Source organism: Babylonia areolata, chromosome 29 (genome assembly GCF_041734735.1).
Source record: "Babylonia areolata isolate BAREFJ2019XMU chromosome 29, ASM4173473v1, whole genome shotgun sequence".
NCBI lineage: Eukaryota > Metazoa > Mollusca > Gastropoda > Neogastropoda > Buccinidae > Babylonia > Babylonia areolata.
The window spans coordinates 22,330,621-22,344,555 of NC_134904.1; the positions used below are offsets into that span (position 1 = coordinate 22,330,621).

A 13,935-nucleotide genomic window follows, 5' to 3' on the forward strand; every position below is an offset into this window, starting at 1 on the left:
TGACATTATTATTTTTGTTACTTTTCCCATATAATCTAGATTGTCCTGTGTCTTGTTTACTGAATTTTTCATTACTTATATTGTCAGCTTAAGATAATCATGAATGCTAACACACCCCAGACGTGCGATGCTTGGCCATTGGGAGAAGGTTTGAGAGTAGGCTTTCTTAATATCAATCATATAATTAATAAGTTATCTGATGTTTCTGATATATTGAATAATTTTGGAAAAAACTTTCACATTTTTGGATTTGGTGAATCAAGATTATCAGAACATATGTCAGACTCTGACCTAACCATGCCTGGATATAATGTCGTTCGTAAGGATTCTTTCAATCCAAAGGAAACAGGTTTACTTATTTATGTACATGAACATATTAGATTCAAAAGAATTCAATCACTCGAAAACCACCATGTTGAATCAGTATGGATCCAGGTACACTTTAAAAAATCGGAACCGTTTCTTATAGGCTTTATCTATAGGAATCCTGCAGAGCACGTTGACTGGGTGGATAAGTTCACGCTAATGATGGAAGACGCTTCTCTGCTCTCAAATGAAATTATTTTATTGGGTGACTTTAATATAGATTTACTGAAATGTAATTTGAACTGGAAACAAACATACGAATCCTTTCATCTCAATCAGTTAATCGACAAACCAACACGAATCACTCGCACTTCACAAACACTCATCGACCACATATACACAACTTCCACAAAGACTATTTCTGAAATATGCTCTCCAACCTTTGGCTGTAGCGACCACTTTCCAGTTTGTATCACATGGTCTAAAAAAGGTATCAAGATACCAAAAAACTGTCATAAAGTTATCACATACAGAAGTTATTCAAAATTTGACCCTGATTCATTCTTGATGGACCTGATGAACTCTCCTATGTCTCTCGTTTATCAGTTTACTGATCCAGATGAAGCGTTTGAAATATGGTATCATAATTTCCTCAACATTTACAACAAACACGCCCCATTCAAAACTAAACGTGTAAAAACCAGTCTGAAAAAGCCTTGGATAACGGGAGACATAGAAGACGCCATCGATTTCAGAGATTTTCTTTTATCAACTGGAACCCGAGAAGATTTTCAAAAGCAAAGAAATGCAGTAAATAACATGAAACGTTTAGCGAAAAAGAAATATTTTCAAAAGTTGATCACTTCTAAGTCTGATAGTAAGTCTTTGTGGAAAGCCATAAATCAGTTGAAAAATAAGAATAGAGCCACACAAATTACATCACTCACAGACATATCCACAGATAGACTTAACTCACATTTCTGTAACATAGCTACTTCAATTATAAAATCAGACAAATCAAACCTTAACTCTTTAGATGCTCTGTTAAAATTCTGTCAATCTAAAAATATTTCATCCACATTAGATATTCCTTTGATATGTGTACATGAAGTTTATAATGCTCTGACCCATTTAAAACAAACTAGTACAAGAGGTCTTGATGGCATAGACGGAAAAATATTAAAACTCTCAGCTCCTATAATAGCAGAATCCCTCACATACATATATAATTTAAGTATTACAAAAAATAAGATTCCCAAAACGCTCAAAACTGCTAAAGTTATTCCTATATATAAGAATGGTGATCGATCTGAACCATCAAACTACAGACCAATTTCTATTTTGCCAATATTATCAAAACCCCTGGAAAATCATATAAATAAACATATTCTTAAGCATTTTAATAATTTTGACTTGTTCCATCCAAACCAGTCTGGATTTAGAGCTAATCACTCATGTCATTCTGCACTAACAAATTTAGTAGATCAATGGCTTACTAACATTAATAATAACGAAATTACTGGAGCCCTTGTTGTCGACTTTATGAAGGCTTTTGATGTGATTGATCATTCTCTCCTCCTGAAAAAACTAAAGATTTATGGTTTATCTTTGAATACATTAGAACTTATCTCATCTTTTCTCTCTGAAAGAAAACAACTTGTGTCCACAAATGGTTCAAAATCAATGTTATTACCAATTAACTATGGTGTACCTCAAGGTTCTGTTTTGGGACCTATCTTATTTTCTGCATATATTAACGACCTACCCTTATCTATCAAGACACCATGTGAAATGTTTGCTGATGACACCACCATTCATACTAGTCATACTAACCTATGTATCGTATCTCTTTCTCTTCAGGAAAGTATTGACCAATTGATTGAATGGTCCGAACTAAACCACATGTGTCTCCATCCTAAAAAAACAAAATTCCTAATAATCACAAGACAAAAACGTCAAAATATATCCATAAACTGTTTGCCTATTTTCATCAAAGGTGACAAGATTGAAGAAGTTGACCACCATAAAATCCTTGGCATCACTATCGATAATAATTTGTCATGGTCACATCATATTTCTCTGTTATGCAAACAGGTATCAAAAAATATCTATCAACTGTCTAGAATCAAACACTTTTTGGATCTTCACTGCCGAAAACTATTTGTCAGTACTTATATAGATTCACACATTAACTATGCTTCGACAGTGTGGGATTCGGCGAGTGACAGTATTATAAAACCTCTATTGAGTCTGCATAGAAGAGCTGTAAAACTGATTCTTTTAAAATCTTCATCATTGACTGTATCTGATTATAAAGCTCTCGATATCCTCCCACTGAAAACAAAACTTCTATTTAACAAAGGTCTATTTATGTTCAAAATCATGTCTGGATTTGCTCCCCCCCTCGCTGAAGAATAAATTTGTAATCAACACTCATCGTCATCTTCATAAAGTTATGGTACCACTTCCAAGGATCGATCTTTTTAAACCTAGTCTGTCTTATTCAGGGGGCTGTTTATGGAATGAATTATTATCCTGCCTCAATGTAAACACTGTAAAAAGCATCCCTAACTTTAAAAACATATATCGTGCACATTTATTGAAAAACATGTGATTATGTGACACATATCAATTATAAACAAAAAATCATGTATAGATTGTCAATATATATACGCCCCTCTCCTCCCCTGTCAGTCTCTATGTCTCTCCACTGTCACTGTCACTATATCTGTCTGTTGTCAGCCTCCCCTGCCTTCTTTACTCTTCCTCTTGTCCATTCTTCCTTCCGCTCTCCACCACGCCCCTACCCTATTGTCCTCGTTGTTATTCATCTATCGCGATATTGTATTGTACATACGTTCTGTGTTATGTTTGCACATGCTTATGCAATTTTGACGTTGATGTTGTGAATTGACTCTCGCTTTTTTTTTCTTTTTTTTTTCTTACTTTGTTGCTTTTTTTCCAATTATTATTCATGCCCAGAGGGCTGGATGTAAAAAAGTACTTTGTGCTTACTCCTTTACCCTCGTAAAATAAAATTTCGTTCGTTCGTTCGTTCGTTCCCTTCCCCTCACAACACATTCTGTGTGAGAATCGTATTTATTATCATCGCGTGGTGTTGTGTTGCATTAGTCATCAATTCACACCAGCCCCCCCCCCCCCGCCCCGCCCACAGACACATACACACACATACAGACACACACACATACACACACTCACATATAAACCACACCACACCACAATATAAACACACACACACACACACACACACACACACACACACACACAGAGTGAGTGAAAGAGTGAAGAAGGAAGGCCGTGAAGGATGTGGAGAGGCAAAATAACACATGGTGACCATTGTAACCCTTTATGTAACCCTTTACACAACACATGGTGACCATTGTAACCCTTCATGTAACCCTTTACACAACACATGGTGACCATTGTAACCCTTTATGTAACCCTTTACACAACACATGGTGACCATTGTAACCCTTCATGTAACCCTTTACACAACACATGGTGACCATTGTAACCCTTTATGTAATCCTTTATACAACACATGGTGACCATTGTAACCCTTTATGTAACCCTTTACACAACACATGGTGACCATTGTAACCCTTTATGTAACCATTTACACAACACATGGTGACCATTGTAACCCTTTATGTAACCCTTTACACAAGACATGGTGAACATTGTAATCCTTTATGTAACCCTTTACACAGCACATGGTGAACATTGTAACCCTTTATGTAACCCTTTACACAACACATGGTTAACATTGTAACCCTTTATGTAACCCTTTACACAACACATGGTGCACATTGTAATCCTTTATGTAACCCTTTACACAACACATGGTGCACATTGTAACCCTTTATGCAACCCTTTACACAACATATGGTGACCATTGTAACCTTTATGTAATCCTTTACACAACACATGGTGAACATTGTAATCCTTTATGTAACCCTTTACACAACACATGGTGAACATTGTAATCCTTTATGTAACCCTTTACACAGCACATGGTGAACATTGTAACCCTTTATGTAACCCTTTACACAACCCATGGTGAACCTTGTAACCCTTTACACAACCCATGGTGCACATTGTAACCCTTTATGTAACCATTTACACAACCCATGGTGAACATTGTAACCTTTATGTAACCATTTACACAACACATAGTGAACATTGTAACCCTTTATGTAACCCTTTACACAACCCATGGTGCACATTGTAACCCTTTACACAAGACATGGTGAACATTGTAACCCTTTATGTAACCCTTTACACAACACATGGTGAACATTGTAACCTTTATGTAACCCTTTACACAACACATAGTGAACATTGTAACCCTTTATGTAACCCTTTACACAACATATGGTGAACATAGTAACCTTTTATGTAACCATTTACACAACACATGGTGAACATTGTAACCCTTTATGTAACCATTTACACAACCCATGGTGCACATTGTAACCCTTTACACAACACATGATGCATTTTGTAACCCTTTATGTAACCCTTTACACAACCCATGGTGCACATTGTAACCCTTTATGTAACCATTTACACAACCCATGGTGAACATTGTAACCTTTATGTAACCATTTACGCAACACATAGTGAACATTGTAATCCTTTATGTAACCCTTTACACAACCCATGGTGCACATTGTAACCCTTTACACAACACATGGTGCACATTGTAACCCTTTATGTAACCCTTTACACAACACATGGTGCACATTGTAACCCTTTATGTAACCCTTTACACAACCCATGGTGCACATTGTAACCCTTTACACAACACATGGTGACCACTGTAACCCTTTACACAACACATGGTGCACATTGAAAACCTTTATGTAACCCTTTACACAACACATGGTGCACATTGTAACCCTTTATGTAACCCTATACACAACACACGGTGGACATTGTAACCTTTTATGTAACCCTATACACAAACATAATTATGTCAGTCAGATTTTGGGGCTGTGAACAAGCCTTTTTTTTTTTTTTTTGTTGTCGAGCATTTTAATTACATCTCACACAAGGCGCTGTTGAGATTCATCGTTCAAACTGGATAATACTGTGGTGCACTTTGTGTAAGATATAGTTTTTGCATTGTATGCTTTTCACGAGGAGTTGAAAAAACAAACAAACAACAACAAACAATAAACACACAGCACCCCCCTCCCCTCCCCCCAAAAAGGGGAGGGGTGGGAAACAACAACAAAACCACCAACAACATAAAGCTGATTTCAAGCCAAGTTCTGTGATCAAATTCATTTACAACCATAAAGTTATCTATTCTTTCCACGTACACACACGTTCAGCAGTCACCGGTTCCGTCTGACACTGTGTTAGCTCGTGATCACAACCCATCTGGAGACTTCACAGCAAAGTTCCGCTCTTTGATGACGGCCTGCTCTCTCCTTCACTGACTGCTCCTGTATTTGTCAGGTGAGCTTTCTAGCAGGCGCGTGCGTGTGTGTGAATGTGTGTGTGTGAATGTGTGTGTGTGAGTGTGAGTGTGTGTGTGTGTGTGTGTATTGTTCGTGGTTTGCTTAGCGTACACGTGGTGGAGCCCATTGTCACATGATGATCCACAACAGTCAGAAAACCGCCTGACTGCACGCCGCGGGTCTGCAGCAATCTGAACACGTTCAACTGCTCGTCACGGGCGGTTTGTGAAGGACAGTGGGAGGCGTCAGTAATGTATCACTGACTGCAGCGACAACCTGTCCACGGACAGGCACAGCCAGCAGAGACTGGGGAGGCGATGTGGGATCACCAATGCAAAAAGGCGAACAAAAAAAAAACAAAAAAAAAAAAAAAATCCTTAGCCCTCGTGACACAAAGCCAAGCAGACGTGATTTTATCGTCAGCTGGCACAGTGGAGGTCTTTCAGTCTGCCTTCTATCACACCGATCAATACCACAGTTCGCAGGCATCAACACTGGTTTCTTTCTCCTGCACTGAACAGAACGCCTGCACGGTTTTCACCACATTCTCTCCTTTCCCCCCAGCTGTGCTGTCACGACACAGGACGAGAGCTGGTGACTGTCATCCAGTTTCATGCAGTCACGTGTGCTGAGGTCAGCCACATTTCTTCAGCACGTGCACGCCTGAAGAAACCCGGAGTGCGGCATGTCCACGTGCACCCCTTGAGAAGGTGGCACAGTGGTTAAGACGCTTATCAGCAGTACAGAGTCCCTGAGGGTCTGGGTTCCAAGCCCGCTCTCGCCCTTTGTCCCAAGTTTTGACTGGAAAATAAACTAAGCGTCTAGTCTTTCGGATGAGATGATAAACCAAGGTCCCGTGTGCAGCACGCACTTGGCGCAGTGAAAAAGAACCCATGGCAACGAGAGTGTTGTTCTCTGGCTAAAGTATCTTTAGAAGAAATCCACTGTGCTAGGTACATATACATGTGCAGGCAATGAAGGCCTGACAAAGCGCGTTGGGTTACACTGTTGGTCAGGCATTTGCCTGGCAGATGTGGTGTAGCGTATATGATTTGTCCGAACGCAGTGACGCCTCCTTGAGAAGCTGAAACTGAAAGTGCACGTGTTGAGGCCAAGGAAGGGTGGACGATGCTGTGCCAACGCCGTGTTCCCACCCTGCTCGGCCAGCCTTCCAGCGCCAATCACTCTGGAATTGCAAACCAGACTGGAAGAAACAGGCACTGCCGGCACTCTGCTCAGTATCCTGTGAACGGCAGCCATCAAGATCCGAAGTGCACAGCCAGACCATGCTGCCAACAGGAAGGAAACCTGACCAGCTGCCAGCGAACATGTGATGCTGGTGAAGACGGACGGGATCACACACACACACACGCACACGCACACACACGCACGCACGCATGCACTCACACACACACACACACACACACATATATATATATATATACATACATATATATACATACACACACGCGCGCGCGCGCGCGCGTGCGCACGCACACCCCCCTCCCCTCCCACCATACCTGATCGTAAGACAGTCGTGGGCAGAGGGTAAGGACACCAGGGCAGGCAGACGTAAGAACAGGCGGTAGTTTGACATTTTGGGGGCGTATGCAATCACTGTAAGTACGATGATATACATACAGCGACAAAACGTACATTTCGTTTGCTTTTTGATATTTTTTCTATTCTGTGCTAAAGACATTCGTCACAACTAAGTACTGTCATGTCCATTGTGTTCCGTTGCATAAGATGTCATTTTGAAAGAAAAGAACTTTATCTTCGAGTGTGAACAACAACAACAAAACAACAACAACAACAACAACAACAACAACACACACACACACACACACACACACACACACACACTGTTTGCCCCCAGACAGAAGTCACCGGTGCTGGTAGTGCCAACTGACGGGGAAGGTCTCGCACATCCTCCTCAGACATTTCTTGACTCGCAGGCTGAAGAGCAGGTACCACAGTGGGCAGGCGGGACAGTTGAAGAAGAACAGCAGACGACACACCAGCAACACCTGCACGCGCCGCTCTGGGGTCACGTGACCCAAACTGCCCGGGATCTGGAGAGTTCACTTACGTCGTTGAAGAAAATATAACAACCACGTGTACTGCTTCTAAAAGACAACAATGTCATGTTCATACTGAAAGCTGCAGACACTGAACAGGAGACTGCAGCTGCTCCTTGTGCTCCGTTGGTTGTTTCTCACACAATAAGATTTTTTCAATGGCATTGAAAACATTAAGTATAGTATTTACAAAGAAATAAACAAATTACATTAACTATCATATCTGTTGAAAACAAGTAAGCAAAAGTTACAGTTATAACGTTTAGAGGGGGAGAGATTGGCTCAGTTCATATTCATAACTGTCGTATTTGAATCATGTCAAGGTCATAGTTATGCTGATATCATTAATCAAAAAAGAAAACAATTAAAAAAAACAACAACAACAAAAACAAAAAACCCACAATAAACACACATACAAAAAAACATTGTTCACAAAGAAAAGAAAGATAACAAACATAACTCATAAACCGACAAAACCTATCAATCTAATAACAGTAATAACGAACCTGATTTACATTCTTGGCGTTTATACTGAGCTCACCAAAGCGCAAACCACATGGGAATATACGTAATGCTAGTGTTTTAATTTTCTTTATTTGTGGATGGCTATGTATCATCGCTGCTGATCAGCCAAAGAAGGCACTGATGTGTACAGCCGTTCCCAGTGGGACGGTACGAGGGGCAGTCTGTTTCCTTTCACACTAACTAAACCTAACAGCTGTTATGATATCAGTGATATTCAACAACACTTGTTGTCAGTGCCTTGACGTTTTACAACAATCAGCAAATAAATCTGAACATCAAATTTAACGTGAAGAATAGAAAACAAACAAAAACATAATGTGCTAGTGACTAAAAGCATTGAATTTCATCAATAATGGTGGCGCTAACAACACACACACACACTCCATAGCGGTGTGTAGACCTGACAGACGATGAGGGTCAGAGAGAAGTGAAGGTAGACCTGACAGACGATGAGGGTCAGAGAGAAGTGAAGGTAGACCTGACAGACGATGAGGGAGAAGTGAAGGTAGACCTGACAGACGATGAGGGAGAAGTGAAGGTAGACCTGACAGACGATGAGGGTCAGGGAGAAGTGAAGGTAGACTTGACAGACGATGAGGGAGAAGTGAAGGTAGACCTGACAGACGATGAGGGTCAGAGAGAAGTGAAGGTAGACCTGACAGACGATGAGGGTCAGAGAGAAGTGAAGGTAGACCTGACAGACGATGAGGGAGAAGTGAAGGTAGACCTGACAGGCGATGAGGGAGAAGTGAAGGTAGACCTGACAGACGATGAGGGAGAAGTGAAGGTAGACCTGACAGACGATGAGGGAGAAGTGAAGGTAGTCCTGACAGACGATGAGGGTCAGAGAGAAGTGAAGGTAGACCTGACAGACGATGAGGGTCAGAGAGAAGTGAAGGTAGACCTGACAGACGATGAGGGAGAAGTGAAGGCAGACCTGACAGACGATGAGGGAGAAGTGAAGGTAGACCTGACAGACGATGAGGGAGAAGTGAAGGTAGACCTGACAGACGATGAGGGTCAGAGAGAAGTGAAGGTAGTCCTGACAGACGATGAGGGAGAAGTGAAGGTAGACCTGACAGACGAAGAGGGAGAAGTGAAGGTAGACCTGACAGACGATGAGGGAGAAGTGAAGATAGACCTGACAGACGATGAGGGTCAGGGAGAAGTGAAGGTAGACCTGACAGACGATGAGGGAGAAGTGAAGGTAGACCTGACAGACGATGAGGGTCAGGGAGAAGTGAAGATAGACCTGACAGACGATGAGGGTCAGAGAGAAGTGAAGGTAGACCTGACAGACGATGAGGGTCAGAGAGAAGTGAAGGTAGACCTGACAGACGATGAGAGAGAAGTGAAGGTAGACCTGACAGACGATGAGGGAGAAGTGAAGGTAGACCTGACAGACGATGAGGGAGAAGTGAAGGCAGACCTGACAGACGATGAGGGTCAGGGAGAAGTGAAGGTAGACCTGACAGACGATGAGGGAGAAGTGAAGGTAGACTTGACAGACGATGAGGGTCAGGGAGAAGTGAAGGTAGACCTGACAGACGATGAGGGAGAAGTGAAGGTAGACCTGACAGACGATGAGGGAGAAGTGAAGGTAGACCTGACAGACGATGAGGGTCAGGGAGAAGTGAAGGTAGACCTGACAGACGATGAGGGAGAAGTGAAGGTAGACTTGACAGACGATGAGGGTCAGGGAGAAGTGAAGGTAGACCTGACAGACGATGAGGGAGAAGTGAAGGTAGACCTGACAGACGATGAGGGAGAAGTGTAGGTAGACCTGACAGACGATGAGGGTCAGGGAGAAGTGAAGGTAGACCTGACAGACGATGAGGGAGAAGTGAAGGTAGACTTGACAGACGATGAGGGTCAGGGAGAAGTGAAGGCAGACCTGACAGACGATGAGGGTCAGGGAGAAGTGAAGGTAGACCTGACAGACGATGAGGGAGAAGTGAAGGTAGACTTGACAGACGATGAGGGTCAGGGAGAAGTGAAGGTAGACCTGACAGACGATGAGGGTCAGAGAGAAGTGAAGGTAGACCTGACAGACGATGAGGGAGAAGTGAAGGTAGACCTGACAGACGATGAGGGAGAAGTGAAGGTAGACCTGACAGGCGATGAGGGAGAAGTGAAGGTAGACCTGACAGACGATGAGGGTCAGAGAGAAGTGAAGGTAGACCTGACAGACGATGAGGGAGAAGTGAAGGTAGACCTGACAGACGATGAGGGTCAGAGAGAAGTGAAGGTAGACCTGACAGACGATGAGGGAGAAGTGAAGGTAGACCTGACAGGCGATGAGGGAGAAGTGAAGGTAGACCTGACAGACGATGAGGGAGAAGTGAAGGTAGACCTGACAGACGATGAGGGAGAAGTGAAGGTAGACCTGACAGACGATGAGGGTCAGAGAGAAGTGAAGGTAGTCCTGACAGACGATGAGGGAGAAGTGAAGGTAGACCTGACAGACGAAGAGGGAGAAGTGAAGATAGACCAGACAGACGATGAGGGTCAGGGAGAAGTGAAGGTAGACCTGACAGACGATGAGGGAGAAGTGAAGGTAGACCTGACAGACGATGAGGGTCAGGGAGAAGTGAAGATAGACCTGACAGACGATGAGGGTCAGAGAGAAGTGAAGGTAGACCTGACAGACGATGAGGGTCAGAGAGAAGTGAAGGTAGACCTGACAGACGATGAGAGAGAAGTGAAGGTAGACCTGACAGACGATGAGGGAGAAGTGAAGGTAGACCTGACAGACGATGAGGGAGAAGTGAAGGCAGACCTGACAGACGATGAGGGTCAGGGAGAAGTGAAGGTAGACCTGACAGACGATGAGGGAGAAGTGAAGGTAGACCTGACAGACGATGAGGGAGAAGTGAAGGTAGACCTGACAGACGATGAGGGTCAGGGAGAAGTGAAGGTAGACCTGACAGACGATGAGGGAGAAGTGAAGGTAGACTTGACAGACGATGAGGGTCAGGGAGAAGTGAAGGTAGACCTGACAGACGATGAGGGAGAAGTGAAGGTAGACCTGACAGACGATGAGGGAGAAGTGTAGGTAGACCTGACAGACGATGAGGGTCAGGGAGAAGTGAAGGTAGACCTGACAGACGATGAGGGAGAAGTGAAGGCAGACCTGACAGACGATGAGGGTCAGGGAGAAGTGAAGGTAGACCTGACAGACGATGAGGGAGAAGTGAAGGTAGACTTGACAGACGATGAGGGTCAGGGAGAAGTGAAGGTAGACCTGACAGACGATGAGGGAGAAGTGAAGGTAGACCTGACAGACGATGAGGGAGAAGTGTAGGTAGACCTGACAGACGATGAGGGTCAGGGAGAAGTGAAGGTAGACCTGACAGACGATGAGGGAGAAGTGAAGGTAGACTTGACAGACGATGAGGGTCAGGGAGAAGTGAAGGCAGACCTGACAGACGATGAGGGTCAGGGAGAAGTGAAGGTAGACCTGACAGACGATGAGGGAGAAGTGAAGGTAGACTTGACAGACGATGAGGGTCAGGGAGAAGTGAAGGTAGACCTGACAGACGATGAGGGTCAGAGAGAAGTGAAGGTAGACCTGACAGACGATGAGGGAGAAGTGAAGGTAGACCTGACAGACGATGAGGGAGAAGTGAAGGTAGACCTGACAGGCGATGAGGGAGAAGTGAAGGTAGACCTGACAGACGATGAGGGTCAGAGAGAAGTGAAGGTAGACCTGACAGACGATGAGGGAGAAGTGAAGGTAGACCTGACAGACGATGAGGGTCAGAGAGAAGTGAAGGTAGACCTGACAGACGATGAGGGAGAAGTGAAGGTAGACCTGACAGACGATGAGGGTCAGGGAGAAGTGAAGGTAGACCTGACAGACGATGAGGGAGAAGTGAAGGTAGACCTGACAGACGATGAGGGAGAAGTGAAGGTAGTCCTGACAGACGATGAGGGTCAGAGAGAAGTGAAGGTAGACCTGACAGACGATGAGGGTCAGAGAGAAGTGAAGGTAGACCTGACAGACGATGAGGGAGAAGTGAAGGCAGACCTGACAGACGATGAGGGAGAAGTGAAGGTAGACCTGACAGACGATGAGGGAGAAGTGAAGGTAGACCTGACAGACGATGAGGGAGAAGTGAAGGCAGACCTGACAGACGATGAGGGAGAAGTGAAGGTAGACCTGACAGACGATGAGGGAGAAGTGAAGGCAGACCTGACAGACGATGAGGGAGAAGTGAAGGTAGACCTGACAGACGATGAGGGTCAGAGAGAAGTGAAGGTAGTCCTGACAGACGATGAGGGAGAAGTGAAGGTAGACCTGACAGACGAAGAGGGAGAAGTGAAGGTAGACCTGACAGACGATGAGGGAGAAGTGAAGATAGACCTGACAGACGATGAGGGTCAGGGAGAAGTGAAGGTAGACCTGACAGACGATGAGGGAGAAGTGAAGGTAGACCTGACAGACGATGAGGGTCAGGGAGAAGTGAAGATAGACCTGACAGACGATGAGGGTCAGAGAGAAGTGAAGGTAGACCTGACAGACGATGAGGGTCAGAGAGAAGTGAAGGTAGACCTGACAGACGATGAGAGAGAAGTGAAGGTAGACCTGACAGACGATGAGGGAGAAGTGAAGGTAGACCTGACAGACGATGAGGGAGAAGTGAAGGCAGACCTGACAGACGATGAGGGTCAGGGAGAAGTGAAGGTAGACCTGACAGACGATGAGGGAGAAGTGAAGGTAGACCTGACAGACGATGAGGGAGAAGTGAAGGTAGACCTGACAGACGATGAGGGTCAGGGAGAAGTGAAGGTAGACCTGACAGACGATGAGGGAGAAGTGAAGGTAGACTTGACAGACGATGAGGGTCAGGGAGAAGTGAAGGTAGACCTGACAGACGATGAGGGAGAAGTGAAGGCAGACCTGACAGACGATGAGGGAGAAGTGTAGGTAGACCTGACAGACGATGAGGGTCAGGGAGAAGTGAAGGTAGACCTGACAGACGATGAGGGAGAAGTGAAGGTAGACTTGACAGACGATGAGGGTCAGGGAGAAGTGAAGGCAGACCTGACAGACGATGAGGGTCAGGGAGAAGTGAAGGTAGACCTGACAGACGATGAGGGAGAAGTGAAGGTAGACTTGACAGACGATGAGGGTCAGGGAGAAGTGAAGGTAGACCTGACAGACGATGAGGGTCAGAGAGAAGTGAAGGTAGACCTGACAGACGATGAGGGAGAAGTGAAGGTAGACCTGACAGACGATGAGGGAGAAGTGAAGGTAGACCTGACAGACGATGAGGGTCAGAGAGAAGTGAAGGTAGACCTGACAGACGATGAGGGAGAAGTGAAGGTAGACCTGACAGACGATGAGGGTCAGAGAGAAGTGAAGGTAGACCTGACAGACGATGAGGGTCAGAGAGAAGTGAAGGCAGACCTGACAGACGATGAGGGTCAGAGAGAAGTGAAGGTAGACCTGACAGACGATGAGGGTCAGAGAGAAGTGAAGGTAGACCTGACAGACGATGAGGGTCAGGGAGAAGTGAAGGCAGACCTGA

General features: G+C 44.4%; 1 protein-coding gene across 1 annotated transcript in view; it reads right to left on the bottom strand.

The window, feature by feature from the left end:
* Positions 1-7,681: 7,681 nt before the first annotated feature.
* LOC143274615 (uncharacterized) overlaps positions 7,682-13,935 on the bottom strand; it is a 31,444-nt gene continuing 25,190 nt past the window's right edge. The window contains exon 11 of the mRNA XM_076578484.1: positions 7,682-7,870. Coding sequence (XP_076434599.1) covers positions 7,682-7,870 — 189 coding nt within the window. The remainder of the gene's footprint in view (positions 7,871-13,935) is intronic.